This window comes from Globicephala melas, chromosome 9 (genome assembly GCF_963455315.2).
Source record: "Globicephala melas chromosome 9, mGloMel1.2, whole genome shotgun sequence".
Taxonomy (NCBI): Eukaryota; Metazoa; Chordata; class Mammalia; order Artiodactyla; family Delphinidae; genus Globicephala; species Globicephala melas.
The window spans coordinates 22,635,313-22,649,759 of NC_083322.1; the positions used below are offsets into that span (position 1 = coordinate 22,635,313).

General features: G+C 45.7%; 1 protein-coding gene across 2 annotated transcripts in view; it reads right to left on the reverse strand.

Annotated features, from left to right (window-relative positions):
* STRIP2 (striatin interacting protein 2) overlaps positions 1-14,023 on the reverse strand; it is a 42,836-nt gene extending 28,813 nt beyond the window's left edge. For both annotated transcript variants that reach the window (XM_030853783.2, XM_060305337.1), the window contains exons 1-8: positions 13,857-14,023; positions 8,382-8,451; positions 5,283-5,357; positions 4,140-4,274; positions 2,673-2,793; positions 1,834-1,902; positions 1,530-1,636; positions 677-804 (exon numbers count right to left, since the gene is read on the reverse strand). In XM_030853783.2, coding sequence (XP_030709643.1) covers positions 677-804; positions 1,530-1,636; positions 1,834-1,902; positions 2,673-2,793; positions 4,140-4,274; positions 5,283-5,357; positions 8,382-8,451; positions 13,857-13,991 — 840 coding nt within the window. In that variant the 5' untranslated portion in view covers positions 13,992-14,023. The remainder of the gene's footprint in view (positions 1-676; positions 805-1,529; positions 1,637-1,833; positions 1,903-2,672; positions 2,794-4,139; positions 4,275-5,282; positions 5,358-8,381; positions 8,452-13,856) is intronic.
* Positions 14,024-14,447: the final 424 nt, after the last annotated feature.

Consider the following 14,447-nt stretch of genomic DNA (forward strand, 5'->3'; position numbering starts at 1 on the left):
GCCCAGGGGTCAGGATAAAGCATTATTTACCGACCCAGGGCTGGAAACATCACCAGAAATAAGGAAAAGGACCACTGGGGGCCTCCACTGAAAAAAACAGGAAAATGTACCCCCTTTTAAGGAGCAGATCTAGATACTATAACCCCCCAGAATCACTCAAGGCCTGCCCTGGAGGGTATGTAGTTCAGCCAGTCAGAGGAAGGATAGGGTTGAATAATTAGTAACAAAACTGCAACCATACACTTATGAGGACTTCATTTTTTAAAAGCAAATCCTCTATTTATCTGGATGGAGAGCAGGCACTAAACCCCACATTTTACAGCTAGAGAAACTGAGACACAGAGAATTGCCTGAGGTTTCTCAGTATCAGCAGAGGCCAGATCTCCCAACTCTCAGCCAGGGTTCTTTCCATGAAACGTTAGCTCTATCAGGGGAAGGTGCAATGACACCCCAACTCAAAAAGTGGCATCTCCCATCAGTCCAACAGAAATAGGTAACCTACTCTGAAACAGAACATCTGATTTCTCTAGGACAGCCTTATTGTCCCTCCACTGGCTAACAGCTTCCCTATTCTTCTGCCTAGCTCCAGCCCCCTGGAATCAGATTAGAAGAAACTGAGGTGGCAGAGGGCACTGCTGATCTGATGAGATGGGAGAGGGGTGAATCAGCCACTCACCATGACTACTTTCCAGAGCAGAAGCAGGACCTTCTTTATGGGGAAGTGGGGAGCCAGGCCGCTGCAGAACTTGGTGACCATAGAGAAAAGCAGAAGGGCAAAAGGCTCCTCATTATGCATGGAGAAGCCTGGGGGTTGTGGAGAGAGGCAAGTGAGAAAGTGAGGATGAAGCAGCTGAGACCCAGTCCCTGTAACCCTGTTTCTGGACGCTGAGGAAGGCACTCACCTTCCCGCAAAGAATCTGAGTACTTGGTCCTTAGAAGGAGGCTTAGAGAGCTCCCAGAGTGAACCCCCCGAGGGCAGGATAAGGGAGGTCATGGAGTTAAAATGGCATAGTTCCCAAAGCTTGGGGGTAGATATCAAACTAGAAGTAACAGTAATAAAGATAATCAACGGTAATAAAGATGCTTCCTGGCTGAGGAACTCAATGCATTTTGTAGATCACAACTCACTTTCCCACATCAACAAATATAGTATATATTTTAAAATCCCAAAGGCCTTCATATCTTATCCCTGACTGATGACAATACCAACTCATATTTTCAAGGTAAGTCAACTCATTTTTTTCATGTGGGATTTGTGATCGAATGGGAGAGGGATGACTATTCCCATTTATAACCAAGGAAACCAAAACCAAGATATAGAGAAGACATATGACTGGGCCTAGCTCATAGACACAGGGGCAATCAAGCCAGACCCTCAAGCCCACCACAAAGTATCTCTGTCCTAAAAGAAGGGATGTTAGCTCTAAAAAAAAAAAAAAGAAAAAGAAGAAGAAGAAGAACTGTCTGTCTCTCCTAGGCAGATGCTATGCCTCCCCTCTGCCACAAGCACCTCGAGTGCCACTTCTTACTCAGTTCAGTGCGGAAGGTCTCCCGGGCTGTCCTCCACCCGTAGGAGTCTGTCTCTCGCTCCAGGCGGATATTTTCCACCATTAGGTACATGACACTCAGCAGCACCCTGAGGTTACAGAAGGGTCACAAGAGGTTCCCAAGGCAGTTTCCAACCTAAAGTCTGAGACCTCAGGGATGGTCTCTGTGGTGGCCCAACCCAGTGGAATTAGCAACTTCTAGTGTCCTGGGTGCGTCTGAAATTTGGGCAAAGGTAACCCATTGCTAACGATCCCCTGCTCCAATCCCATGGGCAGGCCCACTCACCGGAGCTCTGTGCTATCAGCAATGGAGATGGCTGGTTTCCGAAGAGCACTGCTACAGGCCTGGCTGTTGCTGCCACAGGGATGAGGGAGGAAACAGGAACCCGTAAGGCCTCTTTACTCCATGTTGCACACTTATCATATGCACAAACATGAGTACCTGCCATTCCCTGGCTATGTAGCTAAAGAAATTGGTCTAAGGTAGAGAAGCCCATAGAATTCTCCTGCCACCTAGACAAACCCTTATCTGTGGTGAAGACAGGCAAGGGCAGGGTCTATGATATTTGCTCCTCTTAAAATCTCCACTGTTTCTAGCACTGTGCTGGACACAAAACAGATGCTAAGCAACACTTGGTGAATAATAAACAGAATTTGTCCCACTAAAGCTCCTGGGTGATAGGCATGAGACAATATGAGGGGTCACTATAGTGGTAGCAGCAGATAAGGCCACCTCTAGAGCTGTAACCATGAGGGAAAGAACTGGGCACAGCAACAGGAATTGGTCCCATCCATCTTGGGTCATGTTCTCAGGTAGAACAGCTTCCTTCATGGAGTCCACAGCTAGGCTAAGAAGGTATTTGGATACAAAAGCAATACAGGATCGGCCCCTGAGGCCCAGGATTGAAGCTGTAAGTGGGGCAGAGCCTGCTGATGAGCCCAACCTTAGGGAGCAGGACAGACTATCAGAGACCATGGCTGGATGGAGGGGGACTGTCAGTGAGCTTTGGAGGAGGTGTGAATAGACCCAGCTTTCACAGAGGGCTCTACAGTGAGGGAACCAGCATAGGAGATGAGGCACCCTTCAAGGAACGGGGTCGCCAGCCCTCCCCTAAGGCTTCTCACTCGATTTCCATGTGGAGTAGCTCCAGGAAGGCCGAGAAGGTCCCCATCTGATAGAGCAGGAAGCAGTTGTACCTGGACCAGTGGAGTACATCGACTTCTGAATCACATTCCCCAAAAGTGCCTAAAGGACCAGACAGTGCCGCAGGGGTTGAGGAGGAGGGGGTTATTCCAGTTCTTTCCACCCTGCCCCATGATCTGAAGACTATCTCCCAACACTCTGTCCAACAAGTAGGTTAACAAAGGACAAGTGCCCCCCAGAACTTCCTGGAATGAGGCAGGGGAGAGGAGAAGCAGTCTCCAGGGTTAGGTCCAATGTGCTCATCACTGGTTTGTCTTAAGTTTGAGTTCCCTGAGAAGCAGATCCAGAGATAAGGATTCAAGTGCAAGTAGTTTATTTGGGAGTTGACCCCAGGAACCATCGGTAGAGAAGTGGAGAAGTGAGATAGGGAAGAGAAGGCAGCAAAGAGCTCAATCCCAAGTGGGGAGAAGCTCTGGAAAACATAAAACAAACAACTCAGAATCATCCCACCCAAGAGGGGTGAGGTGGTCAAGCTGCTCATCCACTAGCCTCTGGCAGTCACTGAGGAATGCTGCTGGACTAGGGGAGAACATTAATTCCCTAGCACTTCCTGGCTGCCCTATGTGGGCTGCACAGAAAGCCCTCAGGCAAAAAGATGAAGGTACTGGCAGCTGGAACTTGGCCAGAGTGCCAGACCCAAGAGATAGGCTTGGGCACTGCCTTGTTTACTGCAGTCGTCCCTTCACCAGATGTCCACTCTCTTTCCTCTCCATTTATGATTTTTCTTTTACAGTTTTTTTAGCTCCCATCTAGTTGGTTCTGCCAACAGTCCTCTTATTTCTGACCTCAGGGCTTTCTTTTACTACTCCAGCTAGGCTCATTTTTCTTTTCAACACCTGGCTAATAGGTCTCTTCTGGGAAGCTTTCCTCAGTTAATCTCATTGAGTTCTGATTCTCCAAATTACTCACAGCATCCACTCCTCCTGCTATGTTGGCTTGGACCTTCTAAATGCCAATGAGAAACAATGCAGCGGGTCCACGTGTAAATTGGTGGCACCCTCCCTGCCTCCTCTCAGTGTCAGAACCAGGCCACAGCTGGTAAAAGAAACCTCCATGCTCAGCTGGTGGTACACTGTCAGCTCTGGCCACAGTGACCTTCTTGCTAGTCTCCACATAGGATTACAGCCCAGGCTAAGGAAAAAAAGAACCCTATAAGAAATCCTGGCATGTCTGGAAAGAGAAAGGCCAATTCCAAGGGATCCAGAACAGTACCTACCATCATCTCCTCATCTTTCGCATAAGCACAAGGTTACTTCTAGCACATGACAAGATCTGTCCTCAAGAGGCAGGAACCTTCCCAGCGTGGCCTGCCTCATCCTAGTCCTGCTAACACCGTCTCTCTCTCTCTAGTGTCCACCCCTCTCAAGTTGGCAAAGCTGGCCACTCACCTTGGGCCAGGTAGAGAACAGCTCGGGCCACCTTCAGTCGCCGTTCCCTACTGACCACCTCCAGCCGGTCCAGAAGTCCCATCACATAGGCCTTCTGGGCATCTTCCTCCAACTCTAGCCACTCCTTACCCTGCACTGGGAACAGAAGGCCATACAGATCTAGTGTCAGCTGTTGCCTCCCCTTCCTGGAAAGGCTCCTGATGATAGCATATGTACTTCTGATCTCAGCCCCCCAATAAATTCTTCTCTTCGAAAGCTTTCCTTGTTTAGCTGAGAAAGAATAAGGGATGGGAAAAGTAAAAAACCCAAATGTTCTGGCCCACTCCAGAGCCTCATCTTCCTCCACATCCCCTCCATTTCCGCTTCCCCCTCCCCAGCCTATACAGTTCTATCTCTCTGCCTTTCCTCAAGGAGTTCCCTCTATCTCCCTATGTATCCAATTCCTATTCATCCTTATAGGTTCAATACAAAATCACCTCTTTCCCACTAATGCTCCAGCCAGAAGCTCTGTCCCCCATGATACGTTTTACTTCTCTAATGACACTTCCCATTTTCCTCTTGGCCTCAGCTAGTTTTGTGACGTACACATCTCCCCTCTGCTATCTGACTATAATTTCTTTAAAGATACTGTAAATTCACCTTCACCCCTGCCTCCTGCATCTCTGGCACAAAATGGGTACTCACCACACATTTGCTGAGTTGAACAATGAATTGCCACTGACCAAGTAAGGAAATGGAGGTCTGAGTGGATCACAGGGTGGGCACATGAAATTATTACCAGATGCTATGAGGAGTAAGGCAGAATTGGAGACAGGGATTGAAAACTAAGGTCGAAGACTAGGCTGGGCACAGGGTTACCAGGCAGCAGGGAACCAGTCCAGCCCCACCTCCCCATTCCTCTGTTCTCTGGGCCCTTGACATCAGGGAAAGGGACCCAGTTCAGGCTTCTCTTGCTTCCACTCCGTGACCTCTGCACTTGAGATATAGAAAACTCTGTGTCCCATATGCAAAAAGGAATAGAGAAGTTATATGGCTATGGAGAGGATGAAGAAGGATCATACTTTATTTTAGGCTTTTTCTAGATCAGCCTTGAATATCATGGAGAGAAAAAGCAGATCTCTATGAATAAGGATCTGGGATCACCTTGGGTCTTGAAGTCTTCTTCAAAGCACCTCCTGTTAGTGGTGAATTCCGGGTGTTCAGTGTAGCTATACAATTCTGTGGCAGGAAAGATAGGACAGAGTCACAAACATTCAGCAGATCCTTATAGAAGGGGCCTGGGGTGGAGAAGGTGGTATGAAAGAGCTAAAGCTTCCAACACATTCCTGTGTCCAATTCAATCCAGAGTCAGCTTCCTCCTTTTCAGAGCAGTTAAAAATAGCCACTTGTGTCCCTGGGTGATTAAACCATCAAACCTGTCCTCCTCCTGCCAGCTGGCTGCTACAGCAGAGAAGGCAGGCTCCAACATTTGGTGAGGGCCAGGAGGAGGGCTGGAACAGAGAGGGCTGAATGTCATCACTGCTGGTTCTTAGGGCTGCAACCCCTTCTGCTTGTCAACCCAGACTGGGACTAATCCTGTCTCTAGGGAAAAAGGGGGCAACACAACTCCTGAAGTTTAGAGGCAAGATCCTTGTGCTATTCAAGGAGCCAGTTCATTCTCTCCCTGCTGAGTTTCCTCGAAGGGTACAGAAGTTTACGTTCCTGCCCACGGCCACCCGGGCAGAGGCAGAATCAAACCATATAGAAGCAGCTTTGATTGCCAAAGGGTGGCCTGTGCCCAGGAAAATCTAAGTTTGCTGACAGCAGCCTCTCAATACAAAATGCAGACAGCTTATGAGAAATAAAAATGCCCTTTCCTACACACACACACACACACACACACGCACACACACACCCCAGAACATTATACAAGTACGCTCACCTTACAGAGAATGAAGAAGTGAAGTCATTAAGCCAATAGGTGCTTCCTCAAAACTCTGCTCCCTAACTAAGACCCTTGCTGGAAATTTAACTAGGTCACAGATAATTCACAAAGCAAGAGAAATTCACTTATATTCCAGCCAGCTGTCTAATGGTCAAGAAATACCTTGTCTGGGAGCCAGGGCTTTTGAGTCCTGAGTTCCAGAATCCTGGAGTGACCAGAAACAAATCCCAGTTCTGTTTGTTAAATTCTTCAGTCATTAGTGAGTAGTGTAGATATATATATTTTAAGAGTAGGGCACAAACCCAGTTAAAACAGGGAGCAAGGCTCTTAGGTACTGAACTTTGCTTTTGTCTTATTTTTAAAGTTTAGATCATGAACTTTCATATACTACAGGTAAATACAGAGTACATAAAAGACACTGCGTTTATCTTCTACTCAGATTAAACAAATGTTAACATTTGTCATATTTGCTTCAGACAGCTAAAGTCCCTTCTTCCTTCCCAGTCTTATTTTCCTCTCTAGAGATAATCACTATGATGAAACTGGTATGTATGCTTCACATGCCTATTTTTATACTTTTAGTACATATCTATGTGCCTGTAAACAACACATGATATTGTTCTATTTTTCAAGTTTTTATCCAAGCAGTATCATATTGTATAAATTATTTTTTCTTAGAAGCATTTTTTATTATGTCTTTCAATAGCTTACATGAAAAGCAGTGTGATGAACACATCCATTCACTTAACTGACACGGTTCTCAATCAAGTGTGCAACTAGACTTCTAGAAACATCTTTTAGACTTGTGTGTTTAAGCAGTTTTTTTGATGCCTGTAAAAATTATTGTCACCGTTTCTTCTCCCCTTTAATATGTTTTTAATATTTATTGACATTGAAGCATATTGATATAGATCAATTATTTTAATGACTATACAGTAGCCTAATATATTGATATACTGCAGTTTCTCCATTCCCCTACTAAGTTGTTTTCAATTTTTCACAGTGGCGACAATAAACATCTTTGTAAGTGTTTTCTTGGGCCCAAGAATTTCTTTAAAGTGTACATCTAGAATCGTTGGGTCATAATATGTGTGAATTCGACTTTGCTAGATATAACTAAACTGCTTTCCAATTCTATACTCTGTTTCCTCATGCCAAGCCATGTATAAAAAGTACTCACTTCTCTGTACCCTCACCAACCCCAGGCTTTTAAATTTTGCATCTGATGATTGTTGAATAATATCTCACCATTTTAATTTGTTTTTCCCCATTTCCTAACATAATTGAATATCTTTTCATATATTTACTGACCACATGGTTTTCTGTTCTGTGAATTCCTATTCATATTCTTTGACCATTTATCTATAGTCTCTATTGGGATGTTCATTTCTTTCTCTCTCTATGTGTGTGTGTATTCATATTTTGGATTCTAACCCTTGGTTAGTTATTAAACTTAGCTCTCTATTTCTGTCACTCATCACAAAATTTATTCCTTATGTTTATTCACAAGAACTTCTTTAAAAGCGTTTGTCTCTTTTCTCTGAAAAAGCCTGTCTTAAAGTGTCACTTTCATGTGACAGAATATTTACCTTTCACATAATTTCCACCCAAAGCTCATTTATTAATAATTGGCATTTGTAGCACATGTAACATGGAGGTCCTTAATGCAAAGAGATCACGTTTAGCCAAGCTAAAAATCCAGAGAGAAGCAGTCCAGCACTGAAAGAAGAATGGGATCACTCAACCCCAGCTCAGAAACATCCAAGCAGAGCTCCACGGTGATGGATATAGATGACATGTTCAGCTTTGCTCAGCTGGCCAGTTGTCTACACAGTTTTTCTTCAGACATTGCTGAGACTTTAATAAGGGGCAAGTATTAGGGGAAGGGGGTGAGATGGAGGTAGAAAAGAAAAGGAGAGAGAGATGGAATGGGAAAGCAATGGAGTGGGTGGCAGAAAGGGGCACCCAAAAGATATGGGTGACTATGGGAAGAGAAAGAAAGGAGAAATGGGGAGAAGGTGGAGAGAAAACAGATTTGAGAGTGCACCAAAAGAGAATTAAAGAAGGGTGAGCAGAAAACAGGGATAGAATGAAAGAATGGAGAATGCCATACATAGCCAAGGAAGCATTCACAGAAAGAAATGTGAAAGCAAACAAAGAGATACTGACCACTGGAAGGTGTAGAGAAGTGGGAATGTGGAGAACAGTCTGTGCTCTATAGCCACTTGCTGAGAACAGACAAGCTGCCAGGGGAGAGCACAGGTATCTTCCCTCTCCTGGCCAAGCTTCCACTCTTTACAGACCCATCTATCTCATACCTGACAACTCTGCTGCGTGCCCATCTGTGTCTCCATACTCAAATTCCAGGGTAGGGCAGTCCACAGAGCCCTGTAATGGAGAAATCTTCGTGGTAACTTGGGAAAAAGGCTGACAAAAGGAGATCACACCCTCATTTCATTTTCCACCTCTCTTGGAGGCCAAAGTTAGAGGAAGAAGGCAACTAGGAGGGTTCCATCCGGGCCTTTCATCCAAGAAGTACCCTCCTCCAAGCCAAAATTAGAGGCTCAGTGTGGGGCTGGGCTGAAGATTCCTATATAGAATCAGAAACTCTGGGCAAAGGACCAGGATCATGAACAGATATGAAAGCTACAATCTGTGCCCATATCTGATCTACATAAACACAGACCTGAAGAACATCTAGCTGATCTCTAGAAAAACAAGACGGATGAAAACAAAAGAAGTAAACTGGATTCTGACTTCAGCTCTGTCATTAACCCATTGTATGATTTTGTATGATTTCATTCTGTGGATCATAGTTCCTCATATATAAAAAGACGTCCTTAGTTCCAATATTCCACAATTTTAGGACTGTCAAATAAGGTAGCATTTCTACTTCAAATTGTACTAAAGGCTAGATTTCCTATGATGTTGTATGTAAAAATTTATAATACCCTTTTAAAAGTATTTTTAATATAATCCTACACCCGAACCTCTTTAAGCATTTTGGGATAGATTTTTCCTACCAATATATTAATAAATATGAATTTAAAAAAATTTGAATCCCAGGTCTTGTCACATACTGTGTGATCTTGAACAAGTTACTTAACCTCTTTGTGCCTCAATGTAGTATAAAAAATGTATTTGGTCTTTGCCCCATCACCCACCTTCCTGGCACAGAGCTCTTAAAACCTTTGGAATTTCCTGAGTAGTAGGAGTGCCTGTTATTCATAAGGAGCTCCTGTCAACCATACTTGAGGTTATGCTAATGAGGTGACTTAGAGTGAGAATTTCAAAAAAGGAGCTCCAGGGAGGGGAGGAGGCTGAAGACTGAGTTCAATCAAGTGGCCAGTGGTTTGACCAACCATGACTAGGTAACGAAACTCCATATAAAAACTCTGGGGCTTCCCTGGTGGTGCAGTGGTTGAGAGTTTGCCTGCCGATGCAGGGCATACGGGTTCGTGCCCTGGTCCGGAAATATCCCACATGCCGCGGAGCGGCTGGGCCCGTGAGCCATGGCCGCTGAGCCTGCATGTCCACAGCCTGTGCTCCGCAACAGGAGAGGCCACAGCAGTGAGAGGCCCGCGTACCGCAAAAAAACACAAACAAAAAAACTCTGAAACAATGTGATTTGGGCACACCAATGTGCTAGGAGGGTAATGCCACAGAGAGGGCATGGAAATTCTGCACCACTCCACCTCCATACCTTGTCCTATGCCTCTCTTCATTTTGTTCCTGAGTTGTATTCTTTATAATAAAATTGTAGTCATAAATATAGCACTTTTCTTAGCTCTGCGAGTTGTTCTAGCAATCTATCGAACCTGAGGGGGACAGTCATGGTAACCCCTGAATCTATAGTTGGCCAGGCAGAAGTGCAGGTAGTCTGGGGATTCCACTGTGGCTGACATCTGAAGTGGGGGCAGTCTTGTAGGACTGAGCCCTTAACTTGTGGGGTCTGTGCTAACTACGGGTAGTGTCAGAACTGAATTGGTATCAGGGAATTGTTGAAAAATGACGTACTCAGTTTTCTCATCTGTAAAATGAGATAATTCATAGGGTCATTGTAAGGACTAAATGAGATAATAGAGGAAAAGCACTTAGCACACAATCCAGCACCTGGTAGCACTATGTGGACGGTTACTCCAAGAATTTTACTTACTCTACTTATGATTTTAATATTATATTATAAAGGAATTTTTCTCATACTATTATTTTTTTAAAGATAAAGGTTCACTTTTTAAAAAATGAATATTTATTTATTTAGGCTGCGCTGGGTCTTAGCTGTGGCACGCAGGATCTTCGTTGCCACATGCAGGATCTTTGTTGCAGTTTCCTGGATCATTAGTTGCGGCATGCAGAATCTTTAGTTGTGGCATGCATGTGGGATCTAGTTCCCTGACCAGGGACCCCTGCATTGGGAGTATGGAGTCTTAGCCACTGGACCACCAGGGAAGTCCCTGTCTCATATTATTATAACTGTCACTTTAAACAGCTAAGAGAAGAGTTCTCTGATGGCCTAGTGTTAGGATTCTGGGCTTTCACTGCCACGGCCTGGGTTCAATCCCTGGTGGGGGAAATGAGATCCTACAAACTGCACAGCACAACCAAAAAAAAAAAAAAAAAAATTTATTAAAAATAAATAAATAAATAAACAGCTAAGTGGACAGATATCTATTGGCTTACTTAACCAATTCCCTATTGTTGAACATATGTTTTTAATTTTTCTTTACTATATACATGAAGCTGTAATACTCATAAATTTTTTTCATATTTAGGATCTTCTCTGACAGATTTTTATAACGGGAATGAATGCATCAAACCTTATGACAATTTATATGGCTCTTTGTACATGACAAGTTGTTTTCCAAAACCACTTTATGAATTTACACTGCCAAAAAGGTGATTCATGTTTAAATCCACTATAGCAAAGATTTCTAAACTTCTGGATTACAGGGACCAGTAAGAAAAAAAAAAGGTGGATGGTGGAGAATGACATAAGGTTGTTGATGTTTTATTTTCTAAGTAGAAACTTTAAAAATCTCTTAAATATATATATAATTTTAAAAAATCATTTAATACCCCCAAAATGCAAAAGACAAAATATCAGAATAAGAGCCATTAAAAGCAGTGAAGCTTTTTTTGACTGTAAGTCAAAGTATAAGTAAACTTTATGTCATGTCCCAACACACACAAAACTGGAACAGAAGTTTAACAAAATAATATTTACCACTACTATATGTGATAAACCAGTACTTCCAATTAGTCTATTTCTTTAAAAAAAAGTTGGTCTCAACTCACAGGTTACTCCCTACAGTTTGAAAAACATTGTTTTAAATTACATACATCCTTTAAATTTAACGTATTGAACTACATTTTATGAAAAACTCACTTCAATGCCTTGAATTTTCCTCATTTTGCTACAAACCAGTTAAACTTTGTCAAGGACTTTGGGAACGACCTGAAGCAAGAAATCTGGCTGTAAGAGGTCTGAGGTGAATCTTTTGGTTAGGTTAAGAATCTTTTTATTAAGCAAACAATCATTCTCTAGCTTCCTTTTAAGGTTAGGATATCCATACACTAAGCCATTGGGAGAGGGTAGGTCAATGGTGCCCCTATAAACACAGTGATGTACGAGGCTCTGTTGACTTGTGCCAACAGTAATTCTCTTCCAGTAATTCCTGAAGCCCTAGAGAGGAAAGAAAATCATCCTCCCCAGGACTGTTTTCCACAGGAATGCAAAAGGAGGGAGGGAAGGAAAAGCAGATAGTCATCTATCTGAGAGTCAAGCAGAGAGTCTGGCACCTGGGTGTTGTGATAGGGGACGTATTGACAGGTAAGAGCAGCTCTCCTGCTGCAGTGGAAGGTGAAGGAAAGCTAATGTTTCCGGCCAACCTTTGGGCAGGCAATAAGCTCAGATGGTGAGGATCACTGCAGTTGTTCATTTCCACATGAAAAGTGCAGCTGCAGACAATCAGGCAGTAAACTGGGTAAACTGTGGTGCAGGTGGAAAGCTCTGAGTCTCTGGATACTGAACTCACTGGCAAGAGTAAAACTATCAGAGCCTTTTCCTGAAGGAAGACTTGATAGGTAGGGAAAAGGCCTCCTGGTTCAAGAGGAGTTTTAATTCACCCATAGAACATATCATTCCGAAATTATTTTATTCACTCCCACACTGTCTCTGCACCCCGACTGTGGAGAGACCGCTGTATCCCTAGCACCTAAAACAGTGCTGGGCATATAGAAAGAACTCAACAACTGTTGAATTAATAAAAGACTCATCCCCCTGCCCCACCCCCCAAAAACCATCTGAACAAGAACGATGTCTCTATGGGGGAAGGAGAAACAGGGTGCCCTAAAAGGCCAGATTCGTACTGAGGCAGGGAGGGTGATGATATGGTGCATAAAACCCTGATCCAGTATGGCAGGAGGGCTGAGCTCTGCCTCTGAAAGGTGGTGTGATTTGGGGCCAGTCTTTTCACCTCCTCCACTTCTCTCTTTTATAAAATGGGATGGATTCCCGCTTGTCTGTATCAAAATGGAAAGCATACATGAAATCCCTTTGAAACGGAAATACAATTCAAATGGTAAACCGTGGACTGGGATGCCTAAGATCTGGCTTCTACTACCAGTTCTGTCCCTTGATGATGATGATAATATAGTACTAAGAGCTACTGTGCGCTAACCAACTACATGCACCGTGCCTGCACTGAATTAAACATTTCATATTCAATTATCTCATTTTGACTTTATCGCAACCTTCTGAGGCAGGTAGTATTAACCTCATTTTACAGAGGAAGAAACTGGAGCTCAGAGGCTGGCAATCTGCCAAAAGTCACACCAAGAGTAAATGGTAGGGCTGGGATTCAAAACCTCAAAACCTGCTCTGACTGAACCCAAAGCCTGGTACCCCTGGCCACTGTGCCAGATGAATGACCTTCGGCAAGCTACTTTTGTCTCCCACTTCCGTCAAAGCAAGGGCTAAAACCCGGTGACCTCTATAGACCCTTCCACACCTGACATTTTGTGGTCTGATTCCCCGCTCAGATCCGGTTCTGCTCTTGGCTAGCTGATGGAAGCTGGCTGGATGAGGGGGTTGGAGTGAATGTTAATTCACTCCTTTCATCCTCCTAGTTAGGGTTTCTTTTAAGAAGAGGGAACATACATACTCCTCTCTGTGGGTCTGTATCGTAGCGGGGGGGGCGGCCATCCACTCGCTCCGGTACTGCCCCGCCTGACTCCTGTATCATTAACCCTTACAGGGTGGGGGCCTGATGTCCGTGGAAAGTGCTCCCTCAAGGGCTGGCCAGCACACGGGGGTAAGGGGAAGGGCCCAAGTCACGCGGCTGCTCTGCTCGGCTCGGGGCGCCTCGGGGTGGGAGGGCGGCTGCCCCCACGCCGGCCCCTTTTCACTGCGGCCGGGCTCCGGCCTCCCACCCCTCAGGCCACTCACTTCACCTCTCCGCGCCTGTTCCTCCTCCGTAAATCGGCCTTACGAATTACCACTCCGGGGGGCTACAGCGATTAAGCGAGATAAATATGTGAAAGTATCCGGGACTCTGGCTATCAGGCTCTATCTTCGCGCCCCCCGAGGGAGGCCAGAGGGCTAGAAAGCCCCAGACCCGCGGCAGGAGACGGGCGGAGAGGGTCAGGGGCTGCAGAGCCCGGAGTTCAGGCTGCGGCACGGGGCGCGCAGGGGTCTCCCGGCGGCGGAGGGGCACGCGACCGAAACACCTCAGCCAACGCTTCTTGCCCCGGGCGTCTCCCGGCCCCAACTGAAAGCTCTCCGGGCTCCTCACCTCCGACTCCCGCCGCTGGCTTCTGAACGTTTCCCGGCCTTTAGGCGCCGCTGGCTTCCCTTTGCCGCCGCCGTTGCCGTTGCCATAGCCATTGGCAGGCGGGTTCCCGGACCCGGGTGCCGCGGGGTCCTCCATGCGGCTCTCCTCAGCAGCTCCCCTCTGCCGCTCTGCGCTCTCTGCCACGGGTTACCCCACAGCCGCCGCGCGCCGGGAGCCAGGCCCCGCCCCCTCCTCAGCTATTGGTTGAGACCTTTCTCCGCAGCCCCACCCTGCAGCGCGATTGGCTGTTCGACCTCTCTGAGCGGGACTTGGAGGGGGCTCATTCAAGGGATTTTTTTTCCCATTCCCGCGGCGTCGCTGGTAGCCTGACACTCCGCTGTCGGCTCTTAGCTCCACCTCCCACGTCCTGGGCCTTGAGCTCTAGGTGGTCAGCTCTGCTTCTCACTAGGTGTCCCTCAGCCCTCACCCCCTCCCAAATAGCGACCGTTTTGGGGAGCTCTAGTCTCCGCCTGCTGCTCCACTGCAGTCTTCGTTTCCCCAGTATCACAGAACTCTGCCCCCAAGTCCTGGCTCCTGAATACTTTCCAAATC